Raw genomic sequence first — 23,755 nt, forward strand, 5'->3', positions numbered from 1 at the left:
AAGTCCCGCTCCGTGCGCTCTGACGCTGGGAAAGCGCCTCTCAGTGCCGCGATGTGTGGCCTGGGCTGGCTTTGTCTGTGCTGCCACACTTCTGGGAGGACCGACTTCTCCTACTGCGGACTCAGGGCCGCTGCCCCCGCGAGCCCCCAGGGTGGCAGACGCAGGTAGTTCTGTGCTATCGCGCAGCCCTCCAGGGAGGGAAGCGCTTTCTCCAGCTGTGGACCGAGCCCCTGACCAACCACCGCACCCAGGCCCAGCTCCCCTCCTCCCCAGGGGCGCGAACAGGGAGCCGGCTCCAGCCCGAAGAAAGCCCCCCAGTTAGAGATGGGATCCCTCTCAGCCTCAGTCCGAGGTCTCTCTCCTGGCCAGATAGGGTCCTGCACTTTTCCAGCCACTCTTTCTCTTCTTCCCTCTGTCTCTCTGCAAAGGGGGTCCCTCCACTCCGTGCCCATGGGGCCTTTTTTATCTCCCCCAGTCTGCAGTTACCCACCTATCTTTTTTCCAGCTTTCCCATTTTCTTCCTAGTAGATTCAGTCTCTTTTCCTCCCAGACTCTGGTGTTCAGAGTCCTTTGGCTTCTACACTTCTTTGTTTGAGAACATAGGAAGCATGGATTCCCCCTACTTCTCCACCGTGTTGGCCCCTCCTTACCTTAATGTCCTCTTAACTGGATTACATCTGCAGAGTCCCTCTTTCCAAATAAGACCGCACTGATAGGTTCTGGTTGGACATGAATTGGGAGCGGCGCGGGGGTGGGGGGTGGTGAGAACTATTCAACCCAGTACAGTCAACTATTAATGTAGCTATCTCACCTTGTGGGTTTGTCTGATGTATCTTCCTCCATCCCTCTATTTCCAGTCTTAAAATGTACTTACACTTCAAGTCTTTTATCATCACTATAATTGAAATTAAAAAAAAAGTCAATCATAATATCTATTTACATAGCTTACTTCCATTATTTGGATAATGGAGGTATTCTAAATTATATCACTTTATCTTTTTTTTTTCTTTAAAGATTTTATTTTCAAGTAATCTCTGCACCCAAGATGGGGCTCGAACTCACAACCCTGAGATCAAGAGTTGCATGCTGTACTGCCTGAGCCAGCCAGGCGCCCCCTATCACTTTACCTTTGGATTTGCCCCCTTTTCTAATTTGTTTTAATTAGGCTTTTTGCTTTCTAATTTGCTGCTTACTTGTCCTGTTTCTACTATTTTCATAGTTGCCCTTGAACTCTGACCATACTGTATTGGTTTCCTAGGGTTACTGGAACAAATTACCACAACTTCAGTGATTTAGAACAACAGATATTTACTCTCTCACGGTTCTGGAGGCCAGAAGTCTGAAATGGGTTTCTCTGGTCCAAGACCAAGGTGTCAGCAGGGCCTGACTCCCTTGGGAGGCTCTAGGGGAGAATCATTTCCTTCCCTTTTTTAGCTTCTGAGCTCATTCCTTGCATTCCTTGGCTTGTGGTCCCTTGCTCCTTCTTCAAAGTCAGCAGCATGATCATAATATCCTCTCCTCTTTTGATTTAAAACCTCCCTCTGCCTGTCTTTTATAAGACACTTGTGATTCTACTCAGGGCCCATCTGGATAATCTAGGGTAATCTCCCCATCTCAAAATCCTTAATCATATCTGTGAAGTTCCTTTTGCCATATAAGGTAACATTCACAGGGCTCTAGGGATTAGAACATGGATATCTTGGGGGCTATTATTCAGCCTACCACACATGCATATCAAAATTAAGTCATATCTTTACCTCCTGAACAATAATACAAAGAGGACTTAGAATACTTTCACCCTTAACAAATGCCCTAGTTAATTTATATGCAACTGTTTTCAGTATTTTAGTTATTATTTTCAAACCACAGAAACCACACTATAATTATTAGTAGTATTTTATATAATGTTTGTTTGCATTTATATACATATTTTCCATTTTATTTGTCATCAGTAATTCTTCCATTTGAGACTTTTGGGATGTTTTTCCTTTCTCCTGATATACGTCTTTTAAAAGTTTCTTTATTGTAGATCTCTTGTTGGTAAACTCTGTCATTTTTATCTCTAAATATTACTTTTAAAAACCATTCATTTGTGGGGCACTTGGGTGGCTCAGTCAGTTAAGTGTCTGACTCTTAGTTCTGGTTCAGGTCATGACCCCAGAGTCGTGGGATCCAGCCCCCCCCCCCCCAACCCCCCATTTGGTTTTGTGATGACAGCACCAGCCTGCTTGAGATTCTCTCTCTCCTTCAGTCTCTCTCCCCCACTTGTGCGTACTCTCTCTAAAAACAAACCAAAAAAACAGCAACAACAAAACTAAACCTTCATTTATGCAAGTTTTGTTGGAACAAAATAGATAGACTGTTAGTCCCAACACTTTGAGGATGTTATCCCACTAGCCTCTGGCTTTCATTTGTTGTGAGGATGTTCAAGAGATCTGTTGTTACTTTATAGTTTCTTCGTAGCAGTGTTGGCAAACATATTAAAGGGACAAATAGTAAATACTTTGTGGTTTGTGGGCCATATGGTTTCTGGGGTCTAAGCTGTAACTACTCAATTCTGTCACTTGAGGCCAAAGCAGCCCCACCCAACACATAAGTGAACTGGCATGGCTGTGTTCTAATATCTTAGTGATGAAAATGTTTGCCAGCCCCTGCTGGAGAGTGAGTTATACCTTCCCTTTGATTAAAGCCTTTTTTTTAAATGTTAATTTTTTTATTTTTGAGAGAGAGAGAGAGAGAGAGAGAGAAACAGAGAAAGAGAGAGAGAAACAGCATGCAAGCAGGGGAGGGGCAGGGAGAGACGGAGACACAGAATCTGAAGCAGTCTCCAGGCTCTGAGCTGTCAGCACAGAGCCCAACGCAGGGCTCGAATTCATGAACCACGAGATTATGACCTAAGCCGAAATCAGACACTTTACCAACTGAGCTATCCAGGCATCCATCCCTCCTTGATTACCTTTTAAGAGCTCTTTGCCTTTGATGTTTTGAAATGTCACTGCTACATGTCTAGCATATTTTCTTTTTGTTTGTGCTTCTAGAATCTATCTTCTTTTTTAAAAGTCAATTCTGGAAAAATATTACCCATGATCTTTCCAAATATTGCCTTTCTTACATACTTTTCGGGACTCTTGTTTTGCCAGACCTTTTCATTCTATCCTTCATAATCATTATTGCTCCTTCATATTTTCCTTTCATCTCTGTGGGTGGCACTATATGAATTTTTCTCCAGTTCACTAATTCTATTTTTAGCTATTTATCCTGTCCATGGTGGGTTTTGATTTTAGGAATTCTGCTTCTCATTTTTAGAAAATAACTTCTGGAAAAACTGTTCTTATTTAAGATAAGATAAACTTGTTGGTATGTATTTATCAGAAAATGCAAACGCATGTGCACTGGAAGATACAAATGTGGTCACAGCAGAAAAAAAGTAGAAGGAATCCAAATGTTCAACAGTAGAATAGATAAATTTTGATATAGTCATATGATAGAAATAATAAGGATGAATATACAAAAAATGAAAATGAACAAATCATTGCCATAGACAACTGCATAGAAGAATCTCATAAAAACACTATTGACTGAAAGAATTCATGACTCATGGACATAGGTTCAAAGGAGGAAGACCTAATCTATAGTATAAGGAACGTAACAGAACTCTAAGATGGCCTGCAAAGTTCACTCCCACTGCTGTACATGCACTGTGTTATCCCCCTGCTCTGACTGTGGGTAGGACTTGTGGATACAACTTGATTTTTCCCCTGTCATTACATTACATTAAATGGCAATGGCAAAAAAATTTTGCAGTTGTAATTAAGGTCACTCAACAGTGGAGTCTGAATTAATTAATTAAAAGGAAGATTGGAGTGCCTGGGTGGCACAGTCGGTTAAGCATCTGACTTCAGCTCAGGTCATGATCTTGCAGTTTGTGGGTTTAAGCCCCGCGTGCGGCTCTGTGCTGACAGCTCAGAGCCTGGAGCCTGCTTCAGATTCTCTGTCTCCCTATCTCCCTGCCCTTCCTCCACTCATGCTCTGTCTCTTGCTCTTTTAAAAATAAACATAAAAAAAATAAAAGGGGGGTGCCTGGGTGGCTCAGTCAGTTGAATGTCCGACTCCAGCTCAGATCGTGATCTCACAGTTCATGAGTTTGAGCTCCGCATCGGGCTCTGTGCTGATAGCTCAGAGCCTGGAGCCTGTTTGGGATTCTGTGCCTCCCTCTCTGCACCCACCCACTGCCCCCCATGCTCTTTCTCAAAATTAAATAAACATAAAAAATTTTTAAAAAAATAAAAGGAAGATTATATTGGGTGAACTTGTCCTATCCAGGTGAGCCCTTTAAAAGGGCCTTTAGGCCCTCATGTAGTTTTGAAGGTAGAGAAATTCTACTGCTGGCCATAAAGAAGTAGCCGTTTTGTGAACTGTGGAGGTGATTATGGTACAAAGATCTGAGAGAAGCCTGTAGGTGAGAATTGTCCCTAGTGGACAGCCAGAAAACAGCAGCTTTAGTCCTATAACCACCTGAAAAAGGACCTTGAGCCCTGGATGAGATCATAGCCAGGACCAACACCTTTACTACAGCCTGGAGAGATTCTAAGCAGTGAATCCAGCTCACTATACTCACGGCCCTGACCCAAAGATACTGGGAGACAATACATTTGTGTTGTTTAACACCAACACCAGTAAAGTTACAGTCGTCAGCTATGCAGAAATAAACTAACACAAAAAGCCAGACGATGGTTTCCCTTGGGGAAATCTCCCATTCATGACTGGGAATGAAATCTGGTGTAGCTTCTGGAATGCTGGTAATGTTCTGTTTCTTGATTTGGGTGTAGTATAAATGGATGTTGACTTTATAAAAATCCATCGAACTAGACACAACATATACAGTCTATAAGGTATGTTCCACCTCAATACAAAGTTTACATAAAAAGAAAAATGAAAACAGATGGATATAGACATTGGTATGTATTGTTATTTTATATGTAAAGTAATTTTAGTGCATGTATGAATCAACTACACATAGGATGATTTACATTTATTCATAAGGGTTCCTAACATGGCTATATTTCTCTTCATCTGTTCCTGAGTCATTTCAGTCCTGTCCTAATTTTTCTTTTTTCAGTCCTGTCTCAATTTGTATTCCTTTTTCTCCCCAGAAAGTTTCTGGGGAGAAAAAGGAATGAGGGAAAGTATGAGGGAAAAAGAAAAAAAAAAAAGAACTACAACTAAATTTTGGAATGGAATATTAACAGTTTTAAAATACACTGTGTATTTTGGGTGAGTATAAATTAACGCTAATGCACTTCCATGTCTCTATTTCTCATTTTTAAAAGTTGACTTCAATTTGTTCTTTCCAAACAGTATCTTCTTGTGAGCTTTTCTTTGATTATGTTAACTCTTTAAACACGTCAAACATTCCACAACCTGAACGTAACAATTCCACTGTTTATATTCCTTAGGTGTCCAATTCTGTTAATTTTTCCTTCTGTTCTCATTGATTGTAGCTTCTCCATGATCAACAGTTTAGATCATTTTAATGTTAGTTTTTTCACGTTAATGTTGCCGCCTCATATAGATATGAATTAAATCCTACAGCAGAGGGTAGCACAGACCCAGGGTCTGATTTCTCATAGATTATTACTGTTTTTCTTTTCATTCAAGGTACTAAGTTTTTTTTTGTTGCTTCCCTTGGGCCAAATGATGCGGTTTTATAGGTCCTCTTTTTTCCTGTATTTAACAGCTCTTTTTAACACAAAAAGAGCTGGATTTGCAACTCTCCTCCTGAAGGCTCAGGGCCATGGTTCTTACTGACCACCAGGACGTAGCATCCACTTTTCACACTAGTATTGCTTTCTCTTGTTTGTAGAAATGCAGGTATTTCCCTGTCTTTAATTATTGTATTAGTCTCCTAGTCACCATGACCCTAGGAGAAATGTATTTTCTCACAGTTCTGGAGCCTGGAAGTCCCAGAGCAAAGCACCGGCAGGTTGGGTTTCTTCCGCAGTCTTTCTCCTCGGCTTGCAGACAGCTACCTTCTCACTGCATCTTGTAGGGTTTTGTTCTGTGTCCAAGCACCAACCACCGCCTGCCCCGGTGTCTCCATGTCCCTACCGGCCCCCACCCCCCGCCCTGGTGTCTCCATGTCCGGATTTCCTCTTCTTATAGGAACCCCAGCCAGACTGGATCAGGGCCCATCCTAACAGCCTCATTTAACCGTAATAACCTCTTTAAGGCCCCTTCTCCAAACACAGTCACATTCTGAAGTACTGGGGCCTAGAATGTCAACATATGAATTTTGGGGAGACACAATTTACTCCATAACAACTATACAAGTGAGGTTTTGGAGTTTTTGAAGTTATTTCTATGTTTCTAATTTAAGCTGACAGAAGTCCTCTATGCTAATTTTAAAGTGTTTCAAACATTATCTGAAAATATTCAAGACCCCACTCCCCAAGCTCACAATAAGGTTCTAAGCTTTTCATAACCTTTTTTTTCCCCCTGGGATACAAGAGATTGGCTGTAAGATTTCAGATGGCACTATTTCTGGGAAGGAGAACAGATTTTTAGATATTAGTTTTAAGTAAATACTAATTTTGGCATCTTTGCTGCTTTCAGCACAAGCAAATGGAAAGAAAGCATCTGGGAATCTGACCTGTGTCTAAGTGCTGCCATACTGGCCTGACCCTTCACTACTGAGCTTCTTTGAACAAGTTATTTAACCTTTCTGAACATCAAAGGTAATTTCACTCCTTCTGTGGATTGTCCTAAGGATTAAATAAGAATGCTATTTAAAACAGTAGTTCTAAAATTTGGTGGGCTACCTTAAGTAACAGGGGGAAGCACATTTTAAACGGTACAGGTTTTGGGTCTGCTCAGCAGAGGGTTCCACGGGTGGTGGGGTTCAGGAATTTATAATCTTAAAAAGCTTCTCCAAGTGACGCTAAACGTAGCCGAATTAAAAATTAATTCTAGATTCTGCTCACTCAGATCCTATAGTCCTGTTCTTTGATTTTGATAAATATTATTTTAAATGGTATAGAAGTTATGGAAGAAGAGGTTCCTAAACTTAGTAAAGGTAATTTGACATTTCCTAAAAGATGCATGTCAGTTTTTAAATTTTGTTTTCATGTTTTTATTTATTTTTGAGAGGCAGAGCCTGAGCAGGGGAGGGGCAGAGAGAGAGAGAGAGAGAGAGAGAGAGAGAGAGAGACAAAATCCGAAGCAGGCTCCAGGCTCTGAGCTGTCAGCACAGAGCCCGATGTGGGGCTTGGACACACGGGCCATGAGATCATGACCTGAGCCAAAGTCGGGCGCTTATCCGGCTGAGCCACCCAGGCACCCCTTTGTCAGCTTTTAAAAGTGTGATTAACCTAAGAGTTGTGAGTTTGTTTATATACAACTCTCCTTGATCTAAGAAAAAATGTATAGCAGTTTGCAAGATATATGCAAGAAGAAGATAGAAGTATATGACAAAAGTATAAAAGGTAGGAAAAATCTGACCAGTGAGAAACATGGAGGCTGGAGGCGTTCTAAATAATAGAAATAGAATGGAGACAATGAGCAAGTGAAAGTAAATTAAAAAAATTTTTAATAATGAAAACCTTCTTAAAATTATACAAGTAACTGGGGTTGTGCAAATAACCCATAAAAGAGTGAAAGTCCCTCTGTTCCTTCCTGCCATTTCCCTTCTGAGACTTCTTTTTTTTTTTTTTTTTTTTAAGAGCATGTGAGCAGCGGGGAAGGGTAGAGGGAGGCAAGAGAATCTCAAGCAGGCTCCAGGCTCAGCACAGAACTCAACATGGGGCTCAACCCCACGATGCTGGGATCATGACCTGAGCCAAAATCAAGAACTAGACTCTCAACCAGCTGAGCCACCCAGGCTCCCCATGAGACTTACTTACATAGACATATAGACATGCCCTCTCTGTTGGTTTTTTTAAAATTATACATACAGGATAATTCTGTTTTGTAATTTGCTCTTTTTCACTTGATGGTACATTATGAACCCCTTGAGGTTCAGTGCACACAAACCTAACTCATGTTTAGTTTGAGTTAGGCTGGATAGGTGACTCATGTTCAGGTTTTATATGTAAAATACACATAATATATCTTGGATATGCATTTACTTGCACTTATGCAAAAATTTCCATAGACTTGATTCCTGGGTAAAAGGGAATGCTATATCCTTCTACCTTCTTCTATATAACCTGACAATTCTATACTTGTTAACCAAGAAATGACTTCAGTTTCACAACATGCTGAATATATTCCGCTTCTCTCTCTCCATATATTCATACATACATTCAACATCATCTGTATTATCAATATACGCACATTCAGCACAATACACGGCACTTGGTGAACTTCAGGACTGAGAGGGCTTCTCGGCCTGCTTGCCTGGAAAGTGCCACAGTCCCTTGTAGACCCTTTGTTGTCATTGTTTTCAAAATTTCTTCTAAAATGAAAATTAAAACAAAAGGTAAAATCCAATTAAAACCATCTGGTGAAGACGGTATGATCACTAAACAGTTTAATAAGATGATAAAGACAGACAATGATTTACAAGTTCTACTCATCTGCGAAAACAATGTATTCCAAGTAAATTTCTATTAAAATGGACTTGAGTCAGATGGGAGCACTCTGTATTTTCAAGGTGTCGCTGAGAGTCTCAATCAGACTGAAAGGCCCTGCCCTGCAGTGGAAGCTACTCCGAACTCAACAGAAACATGAACTACACTTGTCATTACAGCAAGTGATTTGTTCAGCTGCTTGGCTCCAATCTTGGCCTCACACGCTTCCTCTGGGATGAAAAAAGTCAGTGAAGGTGGGCAAATGTATAGTGACAGTACACAGTGGAAGGAAGTAGCTTATCTCTTTGGGCACATTGAAAAAAGCAACATCTTCCCTTTTGTAAATAAATAATACTAAAGACTGAGTTAAGAAAATGGAGCTACAAACAAACTGAAACAAAACTTAGTCATCATGATGTGATTTAAGGGGCTGAGAACATAAGGTAAAGATAAAAATCAAACTTGTGTACAGAAAGAGAAGAAGGACTCAGGTCAGTTTAGTTACACAGTAATCTAACCAAGATCTCAACATCCATACCATGAGATAGCTTTCATGATGGAACTTCACCTGAACTGAACATTACGTGGCACAACTTGTCAAGGGCATGAAGATTACAAGGGGGAGACAAAATTCAAAATATTCAGGATGAGGTGTTAAAAGAAGAAATTACAGATTTTGTGTCTGAATATTAATTTATTAATGGGGGGAAAATGGCGCCCCCCCCTTAAAAAAAAAAAACAAACAACAGTACTTTCTAAAACCAAAAAAAACTATCTCTTAAAAATCTCTCTCTTCTTTCAAGATGAATGTTATGTTTGTATGAGCTGTTGTCAGTGATTATATTGACAATATTTCAGGTTACTTTATAAATTATACTCTTTAACATGATTAAATTACGATTTCAGCAAAGTCAGTGGTTAAAAGATAAGCTGGTCTGTATTACCTGGATTATTTTCTTTAATGGTAACTAAATAGAATAATCCTCTTGGTGACAGAAGATCTGCAGCCAGTGGGAAGAACCTGTCCATGACTTCTCGACCATTTCTGCCACCGGCCCAAGCAGCCTCTACTCCGTGACTTCCCACCTGTGAGCATTTAAAAAAGACTTTTGTATCTATTCATTTAGAATCATTTAGAATCACAAACAGAATCTTTTTGACAAGGAACATTTACCAAACAAGTACTGTATACACTTTGTATTTTACTGCTGTCCAGGAGGCAGTAAAGTTGAATCTGAGCCCCACCATTTCCTAGCCATGTGATCTTATGTAAATTTGTAATTTTTATGAGTTTCCTCCCTTATCTATAAAACCAGGAAAACAATAGTTTCAACAGTAAAATTATAAAAATTATTTTTTTCCATTTTTGGGAATAACTGAAGAAATATATTTAAAGTTTGAAAACAGGGCCCTGTACATATCAAGTGCTTAGTAATAGCTGTTACTATTTCTGCAATGCTTATGTTGATAGACATAGGTAATTCTTGTACTTAATATAGAACAATCAGGAAGAAACTAAAAGAGAGATCCTATATTATAAAATATCTACTTTGCAGGAAGTTAGTTTCAAAATGCCCCACTGCATCTGGCTCTTTTCTAGATTAAAGTATGAATCGTATAGACCTTTTTTAAGGAATCCATTTAATATATAAAGGCTCACCAAAGCATTTTCTTCCTGTAACAATCTAATTCTATTATAGAAGCAAAACCCGTGAGAGTTCATACAGTATTAAAAATCTTTAGATTCTTATTGTATATTGTTTCAAAACTAAAGAATTCAAAAAATATTTTAACCCTATTATTTTCTTTCCATATCTATAGTTTAAATTAATTGTATAAATCATGCCTGTTGCTCTTATTCATATAAAATGTCATGTTTCTCCATTAAAATACATTTCTTTATGCCTATAACTATATACATATATTATTTTGTAAATAAGGGAAATATGTTCATATACCTGCCTTAGAAAGAACTGCACTTTCCCCTTTTACTGTTTTGCTGGTCTGTTCCTCCCTCATCTTATATACACACGTTTTTCCTTTTTGTCCATGTTTTACAAAGACAGGATTATGTTCTACATTCTTGCACCATATCTTGCTTTTGTCAATCATCAACACTTTATGGAGAGCTCTTCATGTGCTCAGGTATGGTTCTAATTTACTCTTTTAATGGCTGTCTACGATTTTATAATGGAAAAGTTAGCATATCTTAATGTAGCTATTGATGGGCAGCCAAAGTGTTCATTTACTTACTTTTTTTTGTATCTAATTTAAATTATTCCCATATCTACCATACACTTCTCAATACAATTTCCACAAAGTTAATCATATTGGGAAATTTATCAGTTCCTTCCTCCTGGAGATGTCCCCTTCCTGGCATTCCTAGAATCACCTCTTTTTCTGGGGCTCGTGTGTTCCTCTTCCTTGGTTTACCCCCTTATTTTGGTGGAGCCCATTCCCTGGACGTTTTATCAGGTAAAGTGGTCTGTGGACAGAGTGCATGGTGAATGACAGGTTGTGCCAAGCCTGTCTCCTGTCATTCTCTTCCAGAATGGACCAGGATCTCTCTGTGCTAGACCCTGTTCATACGCCTCCCCAGGGATGCTCAGCCAGGTGTATCTGCTTGCATTAGAAATGCTCCTACAGGAAGGTCTCCTGGCACCAGGCACATTCTTAAGGCCACAAAGGGAGGGTTTCCACCTTTACAGGGAGGAGTCATGTTTGGTGGTCTGCTGTTTGCCTGCTACCTGAGCCTTGCCAGACCTGCTCCTGTTTCTTTAGAGCTCACAGGTACAAGCCAGAGGTTCCTAACCTCGTGTCTCTAGATATACTATTAAGCATAGCCAAAATTTTTTATAGACACAAACTTAACTATTATTTTTATATCTCCTGGATCTAACCTCTAAGTCTCTTATCTTTTACTTTCATGATTTCCTTCTTTTTATCTTCATGCTCTATGCACTGAAATCTTTCATTTGGTTTCCAGAACCAATATGGTCTTCACGGAGACCATATTCTCTTTTAATTCCTTTCCTAAGGTTTTATTTTGTAAAATATGTTTTTAGGCTCCAGGAGATCTTCGTTGTGCTGCACTGTGATTCTGCTCCCCAGCTAATAGCTCAGCTCACGGGAATTATGACACTAGCTCTCTCTGTTGGGACTGCAAAATAGCCCAAGGTGCTGTCTACACTCAATTATCTGTATGTCCCAGCAGCTGTAAGGCTCAGGAGAAGCAAGTACGTAGCTCAGTCATGGGAATGTGGAAGAAAGGAAGCCTGTTTGCATCCCCATGTTTCCAGAATCTCCTCTGCATTCACAGTCTTGCCAGAAATTTGTAGACCATGATTTAGTTAAGCTAGCCTTAGTCCATTACTAAACTTTGTCTGCCTTGACCATTCTCTCTTTAAATTGGGAAATGGTTGATTTACCTCTTCATTATTGAAGATTTCCCAAATCATCTGTTCCAAGATGATTTCTTTTCCCTACCTGAAATAAGAATCCTCCCCCACCACCTGTGAAAGGAGGAAAACTGAGACTTTCAGAAATAATTACTATATGAATTTAAGGATGATTAGAAATGCTCTTTTGCAAATTTGCCATTTGTGATAAAAGACACACATGAGCAAATTTAAACACACGGCCTGATTTCAATGGGAATTTTAAGGATGAATATGGGTCACTATATTTCATTAGTTTTAGATTCCTTTCCTACGTCTCCCGACATACTCAATTATTGACAATTGTGAGTAATCAGAGCAGTCTGTGTTAATCAGCAGTTGACTAATGTCATAATGAAGTTCATTTGATTTTATAAAGAAAATAGCTGAAAACATTAATAATTAAATTTTGTTCCACGTCTTACCTCTTCAGGTGGAGTCACTACATAGGGGGGATTAAACACCAGAAGATCAACTTTTTCCTTCAATCTTGGTAGCAAGCCTTTGACCTAAATGTTCAATAGTCAGAATGTTAAGCTGGACTCGGAATTAAAACAGATAAATAAATATATCTTTAAAAATACTCTCCTCCCATGTAGAGAAAAATGTGTAAGAGGGCCAAAAATGTAGACAGAGATAGAGATAAATATTTTTACATTTTAATTCATGCATATAAAGATTATATGCATTTACCTAAAAATATGAAATTAAACTATTTATCAGAATGAACAGAAAATGTTCAAGAAAGCCTATTTTTCAACAGCTAATGCTTACACACTGGGTTCACTTTTAGAAGATTAAATAAGAAAGCGAGCACTCCTATGTTCTACATAGATATGCACACACTTTAAGGCTATAGCTGTAACTTAAACATTTTCTATCATCGAGGTGTAATGTATTATATATATATATATATATATATATATATATATTTACTTTCTACTTCTTTAATGACTCATAAATGTATTGGCTGGAACAATTAGAGACCAAAGAAAAGACTGAAACGAGTGGAAGAGACACTGAAAACATTAATTGTTTGGCATTTTGTAAATCTTTAAACTGGGTTCCAATTTTCTGTGAAACCGCAATAAAAATGTCTTTTTTTTTTTTTAATAAAAATGTCTTTTTAGGGTATTTTTCAGGGTAAGATGTGATTTAAAGTCTTCTTCCTTTGACTCCTCTGATGATTGAATTAAGTAAGTATTTAAAAAAAATCGTGTCTGGTCGTGTCACCCTGCACCTTCACAGGCACAGTAAAGTGAAAACACGGTATCTGGGTGGGTTCTCACCTCTAAAGCCATTTCCTTCAATTATCACTTTGTACAGACTCTCACCCATGACTTCTGAGGTTGTTTCTTGAGATGGAATAGCTCAGGTACTTCACGGCAGTGTCCAAAGTGTTAGCTCTCTTATTAACATTCTTGCAATTTCCCCATTTATGCACACGCGCTTACCATTTTTTACTATTTTTCTTTAAATGGGCTTTTTTTTGTTGTTAAATAAATTTGCTGTAAAGCGAAATCACTATTAATTTCTGGAAATAGAAATGACTACAAGGATAAATGAGATAAGAATTAAAAAAAAAGTTACAGTTAATCATTACTGTTGCCAGGCTGAGAGTGACCCAAGCCATCTGTCTCTATTAGAGAGACATCTGTAAGTGTTTAAAAGGTGTTAAATAACAACAACAAACTGAGACCTTCTCCTGGATGTAATCACAATGGCTGAAAGAGAATTAAAGAGGAAACAGCTTTGACATTATATGATTCAAAGTTATTTACAACTCAGCCATACCTTCTAATGTTGGGCACATCACTGGCCTATTATTTACATACATTATGAAACACTGCCTTAGAGCTTCCATTTTACCCTGTTTCTAAAAGAAATACTACTTTTATCATTTTTAAGCCTGTTAACTATGTAGTTCAAAGAGAATACTGGAACAGTGTCTTTGAGGAGATGTTGTAAGGTAACTTTTTTTTCTCCATTCTTTTCAAAAGAGAAAAGTGCCATTTTTGAGGAAAGTAATGAAGATGCATCCTTGTCTGCAAGTAGAAGATGACTAAGGTTAATCTGCTGTTCCCTTTAGGAGCAACACTGGAGAGTGAGGAAATACAGCTGAAACAGCTGAGAGCTTTATTTTCAATTCCATAAAGAAATTAAGCTTCTCACATTGTAAAAAGAAGTCCGGAAGGTAATTTTCCAGAAATGTTCAGTAAGGAAACTAGAAAAGAATTTGCTTTGCAATTGTTTACAATGGCCCTGAGGTACTATATACTAATAATCATTGCAATACTGGATTTTAAATAAAGGAAAAAACTGATGGATTTAAATAAAGGAAACAACATGGAAAATAATGTAGTTTAAAAGAAAATGGATTTAAATGAGAAAATTACTGATATAAAGTCTAATCACAGGCATCCCTCACCCACTCATATTCAGCTTTTGTGTGGTCTCAGGGCATTAGAACAGATCCAAGAACTGGGAAGTAAGCAAAGAGGCCTCTGACAAGAAGTTTTAAATCCGTATAGCAAAACATGTGCTATTTATTCATGAGAGGTACTTGTTCAGAGCCCCTGAACTCTTAGTTTAAATACAAGTCTAACTAAATCACTTGTTTGGTATTCTAGCACAGAGCACATGAAGAGAGAGAGGAAATGCCACTAACAGACAGCAGTAAAATAAGACAGCATAAAGCAGGTAAAAGGAGAAGATGAGGAGAGGAAATAAGAACTCAAATCTCTGCAGGCTATAGCCCCTCAGCGTGAAGGCAGAAACACCTGAATAAGCCTCTTTATCACAGCACAGGATGATAAATGATGTGCATATTAACGGCCCTGAGTCAGTAAAAGGTAGTTACGTTTAGTTTGTTTTAGGAATGTAAGGAAAGGCATACGATGTATTTGAAAAAGTCTTTCTTCTAAAACTAAAAACAGAAACAAAGCAAAAGTACTACTTTGTAAACAGGTAAGCTTAGTTACACAAAACAATGATTTTATTGTGATAATCTATGCCTAGTGTTCTGAATATAAACAAACGTAGAGTTTTGTATATTGATCATAATACCCATGTTCATGCTCACCTCTTCTTTCTTTGCCACACGTCAGCATGAAGAGCTGACTCCGGCATGGGCTACCACGAGCCATGTCCTGAAAGTTGTGAGACACCTACATTTAGATTCCCAAGATCTGGATTTAAATTCTGGATTTATCGGGGTGCCTGGGTGGCTCAGTCGGTTGAATGTCCAACTTCAGCTCAGGTCATGATATCGCGGTCTGTGAGTTCGAGCCCGGCATCAGTCTCTGTGCTGACGGCCCAGAGCCTGGAGCCTGCTTCGGATTCTGTGTCTCCCTCTCTCTCTGCTCTTCCCCGACTCATGCTCTCTCTCTCTCAAAAATAAATAAAGCTTAAAAAAAAAAACACTTTTGGAGCACCTGGGTGGCTCAGTCGGTTAAGCGTCTGACTTCGGCTCAGGTCATGATCTCACAGTCTATGAGTTCAAGCCCCGCGTCGGGCTCTGTGCTGACAGCTCAAAGCCTGGAGCCTGCTTCAGATTCTGTGTCTCCCTCTCTCTCTGACCCTCCCCCATTCATGCTCTGTCTCTCTCTGTCTCAAAAATAAATAAAACATTAAAAAAAATAAAAATAAATAAATAAAAATTTAAAAAAACACTTTTTTTAAAATTCTGGATTTATCACTTTATTAGTTATGTGACTAAAAAATGAATCTCACCTCAGTTTCTACCTCTGTTTAAAAAAAAAGATATTCTGAATTTATTGTATCTCTAAAGTTTTATTATTATATCAAAAACATATTTAATACTAATTATGGACACATTAAAGAAACAAGTTAAAATTTTAAAGGGCAAAACCACCTCAGTGATCCCATGCAAATCACTGGGCCTAAACCAGTCGTCTCCATATTTCAATCCTTCTTGGCCATAGTGAGAGATTGAGAGATGGCATATGACCCAAGGTGATCTAAGCAATACTCATTCTGGGACTTTTGTCAGACTAACTGAATAGAAAGAGCTTCTTACCATGAGGGGGGTTGGGGGTGGGTGGTGGCGAAGAAGCTGTTTGCTGAGGAATAAGATACGGACACACAAGTATCCTGTTACCATGAAATTAAAGACTACCTAGAAATAGAACCAATAGAGAGAGAAGGTCAGAGCTAAGAAAAAGATGCCTGTCTTATCATTTGAGTTCCTGGAGCCAGCTGTGCCTGAAGCCACCCACTCTTTTTACTTAAGTTTGTACTGGATTCTCTGTCACTTCTATCCAAAACATGACTGATCCATAAAAACCAGTAGAAATTCCCTTTGAACTGTGGACAAGATGGACTGCATCAATCAAGAATTTACTTTGAAAATGATGGGGTATACTATTTAGTGGATTAGAAGTTAATTATGACTCAAGCTTCTTTGACCTAAATCATCTTAACATTATTTGAAAAGGAAATGAACTATTATTAGACAAGGATTAACAGCTTACCAAGTCTGTAATCACTGGCTGAATGTGGACTTTGTTACAGTGTGCTGTCTCCAGAGTACAAGCTGCTGCCTCAGGGTTGATATCAGTGCACCTATAAACAGAAAAGAAAGAAAACTGTATCTTACATCCCGGAGGTACATCTATTACTGAAAAATTTTAAAATGTTCCACTGCTTTTACATAAAGCAAATATAGAAAAAAATGAAAATGATTTAATAATGGTGAATGAAAAGAACAAAGACTTGTCATATTAATGAAAAAGATTGTTATATTGACATAAATGTGCAAGAGTAGAAAAATATACATGCATACACATCTGAAGGAATTTATTAAGTTATGAATCCAGGAGCGTCTGTGTGGCTCAGTTGGCTTAAGTGTCTGATTCTTTTTTTTTTTTTTTTTTAATGTTTTATTTATTCTTGAGGGAGAGAGAGACAGAGCATGAGCGGGGATGGGGCACAGAGAGAGGGAGACACAGAATCTGAAGCAGGCTCCAGGCTCTGAGCTGTCAGCACAGAGCCCGACGCGGGGCTCGAACCCACGAACCGTGAGATCATGACCTGAGCCGAAGTCGGATGCTCAACCGACTGAGCCACCCAGGCGCCCCAAGTGTCTGATTCTTGATACTGGTTCAGGTCATGATCTCATAGTTCGTGAGTTCAAGCGCTGTGTCAGGCTCTGCACTGGTAGTGTGGATCCTACTTGAGATTCTCTCTCTCTCTCTGCCCCTCCCCTGCTCTTTCTCTCTCTCAATATAAGTAAATAAACTTTAATAAATAAAACATCGAGGGGCGCCTGGGTGGCTCAGTCGGTTAAGCGACCGACTTCAGCTCAGGTCACGATCTCACCGTCCGTGAGTTTGAGCCCCGTGTTGGGCTCTGGGCTGATGGCTCAGAGCCTGGAGCCTGCTTCCGGTTCTGTGTCTCCCTCTATCTCTGCCCCTCCCCTGTTCATGCTCTGTCTCTCTCTGTCTCAAAAATAAATAAATGTTAAAAAAAATTAAAATAAAATAAAATAAAATAAAACATTGAGATTGACGATGTAAAAATAAATAAATTACGAATCCAATGAATACTATGCAGCCACCAAAAATGAAATATTTAAGATTAAAAAAAAAAGTTTATCTATTTATTTTGAGAGAGCGTGAGAGTGAGTGAGAGAGAGAGAGAGAGAGAGAGAGAGAGAGAGAGAGAAGGCAGCAGAGGGGCAGAGACAGAGGGAGAGAGGGGATCCCAAGCAGGCTCCATGCTTAACTTGACTTGGGGCTTGATCCCATGACCGTGAGATCAGGACCTGAGCTGAAATCAAGAGATGGATGTTCAATTAACTGAGTCACCCAGGTACCCCCCACAAAATGAAATTTAAAAGGAATTTTTGAAAAACATTCATGATACAATATTAAATGAAAAACATAGAAAATGAGGAAAAAAAGAAGGAAACACATTTGGACCATGATAAAATTTTGAAGTAATTTTTATTTTCTTCTTTATAGTTTCCATACTCTCAAATTTTCTTTAAAAATTTAAGTAGCTTTCTTTTTTTTCCAGTAATCAGACTGTTTACCTAAAAAAAAATTCAAATTTAGAAATGACCTAAAATTGTTTTGTTGCTTCTATAATTATGTAGCATGATGGAACAGTTTTGAACATGCAGTTACAATTTTTAGGGAAGAATAATTTACAATGAGTCCTTACTACACTTAAATAGACCCTTTCAGATATATATTATTTATTTACAAAAATGATTCCATTCAAGTAGTCACACCCCTAGTGAATTTCTTAGCGGAGGATGTGGATAAATTTGATATACTTACACTTACATGTACAAGGCCTGAGGACCTATCAGAGAGGCTAGGAATGCAGATACCACTCCAGACCCTGACCCTACTTCAAGGCATATTTCCACTCTAAAAAAAGCAAAATAAAATAAATATTAGTGTAGTAAGATTAAAACACACATTACAGGAAATTACTCTCATCCTACTTTTAATGTGTATTTCTCCAGCATCATCAGTTGTCTGCAAATATATGGAAATATAAAAAAAAAAAAGATAAACACGCTAATTTCTGACAACTGCTTTCTGCATATTTAGTGCTATTTAACTCAAAATTGGGGTGTGTAATTTGAGTTCATAATATAGATGGCTTTCAATTAATTTCTACAAAACATTACATAAAAACTGTGGAATAAAACTGAGGATTGAAAATATTAACATGAAAGACATCAGCCCTTCCCACAAGGAGCTTCTGGTTTAGTATTTCCTAAAATGACAGGGTCAGTGTTATTATAATATTTATTTATGAAAGAGGTTTTCTCTATCATTTAAAAGTACCTAACATTCATAAATTGATCAGCATATCCTAGGGAAAAAAAGTTCCCCCTTTCTACTAACATTTAGAGCAGCAAAGAAATTCCATATTTGCACAGCTATATGCTGAACCGGGAAAATACCAGAGTATCTGGTTTTAGAATATTAACAATAATCTTTAAAATGCTTTTGAATAAATTGTTATATTTTATCCTTCAATTGAATTTATTTCCCTATGATCTTATATATGCATCAAAAGCACCAATTATCGCCATCACAGAAATGGGTTTGATTAGACTTAGGGAGCCTTTCTAGCACCTAACTCCTCAAGTATCCAACAAAAAATGCTAGCTGCTTCTAACTTTTGGAACCGTCCACATCATCTGACAAACCTTTATTATTCTGTGGGAAGGTCTGTTGAATCTTACCAGGCGGCTTTTATTTGAAAATAACTATCATGGTTTCATAAACAATTAGAATTCCAAGACCAGAAGTAATCCCGCTTTATAACAAAATCAACTTCTTTCACAGCATACTTTGCAATGCAATTTGTGCTTGTAAATCTTTCTGGGATATCTTGAGACTAAAAGACAAGTTATAAAAACAGTACTTTTCCGTTCTATATTCCAGTAAATCCAAAAGTTCCATCGTTTACAATGAAAAGCTAGTTTAATAAGAGTTGGGACATTTTATATCTGACCAGATTTAAGACAGATAAATAAACACAATATAAATCTTTAAAGCCTAACAGCTGTTTCATCTTGAGAAAACCAATTTCAAGTCTTGATCTTTACATAAATCTAATTACTCAAATACCTTTCATTTAAAAAATTACAATATAGGTATTCATTTTTTAATGTTACTTAAAATTTATGGGGGCACTGCAACAAGCCAATTTTAGTATTTATAAAGTGCTCTAGGAAAAATTCTATAGGCTGCTAGCTATGTAGCTATTTACATTTCTGACAATTAAATGAAAAATTAAGTTCTGCAGTCGCACTCGCCACATTTCAGGTGTTCGGTAGCCACACGTGGCTAACAGGCAACTGCTGCAGAGCATGCTCTTCAATGCGTTTAAAAATACTTCCCCAAGCCAGTATCTCACTTCATTTCATTTTTGTGCTCTTCCATTGCTCGAGGGTGCTTCTGTGTATTGAGTAAATTAAGTGCCGCACGGCTTTTAACATTTACTAAAAAATGTAATATTAAGCAATGTTGGTTTTTGGACGTGTCATAATATCGCTGCGCTCGGGGGCTTTGTGTTCTGCATAGTAACAGCTGGAAGGAAAAGATCCATCCTAGCGTGGTAGGGAGCTATGGAGCTCCAGAGACCAAAACAAATGGCAAAAGCAGACAGATCCCTGGCACGCTCATTACATGTATCTACAGGCAAATCCTTAATAACGGCGTTCTGGTCTCAGTGTTCGCCAAGTGGGCTGACACTGCCTCCTCTCCCGGCAGACAGCGTCGGTCCTTTCCTTGGCCCTCCTTCGCTACCGCCTCTCCAGGACGCCCGAGCCCTCTCCCGCTGGGACCCTCGCCCTCCTCGCACCCCATGAGCTCGGCCGCTGCCGCCTCGAGCGCGTCCAGCAGCAGGAACGTATCCTCCGCCGGCTCGTACACATTGCTGAAGGCGCCCCGGCCCACATGTCGGTGCAGCGGCGTCGGGAGACCCGGCGCCGCCAGACCCGGCGCCGCCATCTCGCTTCTCTCACCGTCCCACGCGCATGCGCCAAAATTGCGCGTGCGCAAGCTCGGCAGTGGGGGGAGGGGCTTCGGAGGCGGAGAGGCAAATCGGGGCTTCTTTCTAGCAGTCTCTGTAAATGCTTTTGGAATTTGTAAGTGAACAGTTATATAATCTGCAACTGCTGATATTTGCTTTCTTATTTCGAGTATTTAAATTTGTTTCATTTTATGGATTAGCAGTTGATGCAGGGCATCCTCGATTGTTTTTGACTAAGGGGGGGGTGGTTTTTTTTTTTCTGCATTTGAAAGTTTTCTTCTGTTCTTGTTTGCAAAGAATTAAAAAAAGACATAATGATTACTAAATTTTACCTTTGTTACATCAACTGAACACTTAAGCTTTTTTTCTCATTTAATTTTTTTACTGTTGTATATTATAAAAATGACCTTCCTGATGTTAAATCATACATGCACTCTTTTTATAAACCTCACTGAGGCAAGATGATTTTTCTTTTAATACCCTGCTGAATTTGGAATGCTTATAATCTAGCTCTGTTTTGATTATGCTATCCTCACGGGATGAGTTAGGACATTGTTTCTGGAACATTTGGTAGAACTCATCCATAAAATTGGCTGGGCTTAGTGTTTTTATTAGTGGGTGGTTCTCTGATGTTTTGGATCATCTTCTATAGGTTATTAGACTATTCAGGCATTTACATTCTTTTTGAGTCAATTTTTGAAATTTCCCAATGAAACATTTTTACATCTGGTTTTTAAAATTTGCGTAATAAATATACAGAAAAATATAGTTTACATTTTTAAAAACCCTAAGTACCTACCACCTGGAATTTACAATTAATAGTACTTTTTCATGTTTCCTTAAAAGTTTTTATTTTACCTTTTTAAGTACATATTATATCATACTATATGTTATTATTTAATATGTGTGTTAAATATAATATTTATTATAGGGAATTAGCTCACACGGTTATGGAGACTGGCAAATCAAAATCTGCAGAGCCGGTTTCCCATCCTTAAAAGAGTTTTTAAGAGTGTTACTGTTTTTGTTTTTGTTTTTTTTTAATGTTTATTTATTTTTGAGAGAGAGAGTGTGATACGGAGATGGGCAGAGAGAAGAAGACAGAATCCCAATTGGGCTCCACGCTGACTAGGGAGCCTGACGTGGGGCTCGAACTCAGGAACTGTGAGCTCATGACCTGAGCCAAAGTCCGATGCTTAACTGACTGAGCCACCTAGGCGCCCCAAAAGAGTTTTTAAATATAAGAACTAAAATATTACAGCTGAAGTGGATGTTCGCCTTCAGTTCCATTTTGTAACCCTTCCTCCAACGTAACTGCTGTCATGAATTTAGCAAGTATCTCTCTAGTCAGTGTTTTTATGCTTTTACATTCAGATAATCATGAGCAGCATATGGTTTGTGTGTTACCAGATTTGTTTCACTGGTAATGGGTTGGACATACGGTTCTTCACATTTTTTTTCACTCAAAATTTTCACTCTATGTTTTCATATATATAAAGTTAGTTTATTCCTTTTAATTGCCAGAGAGAGTATTACATGAAAATATAAATATCCTATCTGGAATGGATAAATATCTATTGGTAAACATTTAATCCTTTCCAGATTTTCACTATTATAAACAACACTGTAATTAACTTTCTCAAACATGGTTTTTTTCTGGGCCTGTACGAAAGTTTCCTAGGATTGAAGCCATAGTGGATCAATCGTGTTGTATACACATTGTCAATTTTACTAAACATTTTCAAGTTTCCAGATTTCTCTGCAACTAATTGTGCTTAGTTGGTGGCAGATTTAGTATTTGATTTAATATTATTAGACTTACTTATTTATTTATTTTAAATGGAAATGGTCTAATTGCTAATTAAGTTTAGGCATGTGTTCTATATGTTGTTCATTTGAGTTTCTTTCTGAATTGTCTGTTCATTTTTGCTTATTTTTCCTTCTTAATTTTGTTTTTATTTTCATCAAAGTTGATACATGCGTAATTTAATAGGCCAAATAATTCTACATGATTTCTTACAAAAACCAGTCCACTCTCGTACACCAGTATCCAGTTTCTCACGTGTCTTGCTCCAGTGGTGACCATTTTCAACTTTTAGCTCTTTCTTTGGCTATTTATCCATGTCTCTGCATACCAAGCTTATAATGATATTACTTCATTTCTCAATTTTTGCATTATCTGTTGAGTTCCCATGATAGAAGGTAAAGTTTGCATGATAGAAGGCAAGCATTTGATTCTCCTGCCTCCAGTAAACAAATGTAATTGCCAGGTCCCCTCTCCCTATCTGCCCAATAAGTTTATATCATGATTTATTTATTTGTTTGTTTGTTTATTTATTTTTACATTATTCTGTCTGTAGAAATGCTCCCTGGAACAGAAATGCTCCCTGGAACTGATATCTGTATGACACCAGTTACTTTTGTCCTTGTGCAACTTTTTGCTTTCCTTAAGGCTAATAATCATCTGGTATATGAATCTCCGTGATCTGCCATAACAAATGACCACAAACTGGATGGCTTAAAACAACAGAAATTTATTCTCTCACTTCTGGAGGACAGAAGTCTGAAATCATGGTGGCGGGAGGGCCATACTCCCTATGAAGCCTCTAGGGAAGAATCCTTCCTTGCCTCTTCTATCTTCGGGTGGTTGGCCGTAATCCTTGGCATTTCGTGGCTTGAGGCATTTTTGCCCTGGTCTTCAAGTAGACTTTTTTATTGTATGTCTGTCTGTCTCCAAGCCTCTTTCTTTATAAGAGACACCAGTCATTGGATTTAGGACCCACCTCATTTTAACTTGATTATGTCTGCAAAGACGCTACTTGCAAATAAGACACATGTATGTATATAGGGGCAGGGTGGGGGAGAGTTTAGGATTTCAGCATATCTTTTTGAGGAATGTGACTTAACCCACAACACCTAGTAGTAACTATGCTGTCATTTGCGTAGGTTTTTCTAATTGATCACCCCCTGTCTGCCCTCTACCCCATCCCAATACATTTAAAGATTTTGAAGGGCACCTGGGCACTCAGTCTGTTGAGCGTCCGACTTCAGCTCAGGTCATGATCTCACAGTTCATGGATTTGAGCCCCACATTGGGCTCTGAGCTGACAGCTTGGAGCCTGCTTGGGATTCTCTCTCTCCCTGTCTTTCTGCCCCTGCCCAGTTCGTGAGTGCTCTCTCTCTCTCAAAATAAATAACCACTTTTTTAAAAAAGAAAAGTTTGGGGCG

General features: G+C 38.5%; 1 protein-coding gene across 2 annotated transcripts; it reads right to left on the minus strand.

Annotated features, from left to right (window-relative positions):
* Positions 1–614: 614 nt before the first annotated feature.
* N6AMT1 (N-6 adenine-specific DNA methyltransferase 1) lies at positions 615–20,700 on the minus strand. 2 transcript variants are annotated; one of them, XM_043593795.1, is made up of 7 exons: positions 20,357–20,537; positions 18,316–18,402; positions 16,498–16,588; positions 12,430–12,513; positions 9,512–9,653; positions 8,332–8,452; positions 615–895 (listed from the first exon to the last, which is right to left on the minus strand). In XM_043593795.1, the coding sequence occupies exons 1-6, from the start codon at positions 20,503–20,505 to the stop codon at positions 8,334–8,336; spliced, it is 672 nt and encodes a 223-aa protein (XP_043449730.1). In that variant the 5' UTR covers positions 20,506–20,537; the 3' UTR covers positions 615–895; positions 8,332–8,333. The 2 variants fall into 2 exon arrangements, with proteins under 2 accessions (XP_043449730.1, XP_043449731.1); XM_043593796.1 differs by lacking the exon at positions 615–895 and having other exon boundaries at positions 8,102–8,452; positions 20,357–20,700.
* Between the last annotated feature and the right edge of the window lie 3,055 nt (positions 20,701–23,755).

Source organism: Prionailurus bengalensis, chromosome C2 (assembly GCF_016509475.1).
Source record: "Prionailurus bengalensis isolate Pbe53 chromosome C2, Fcat_Pben_1.1_paternal_pri, whole genome shotgun sequence".
Classification (NCBI taxonomy): domain Eukaryota; kingdom Metazoa; phylum Chordata; class Mammalia; order Carnivora; family Felidae; genus Prionailurus; species Prionailurus bengalensis.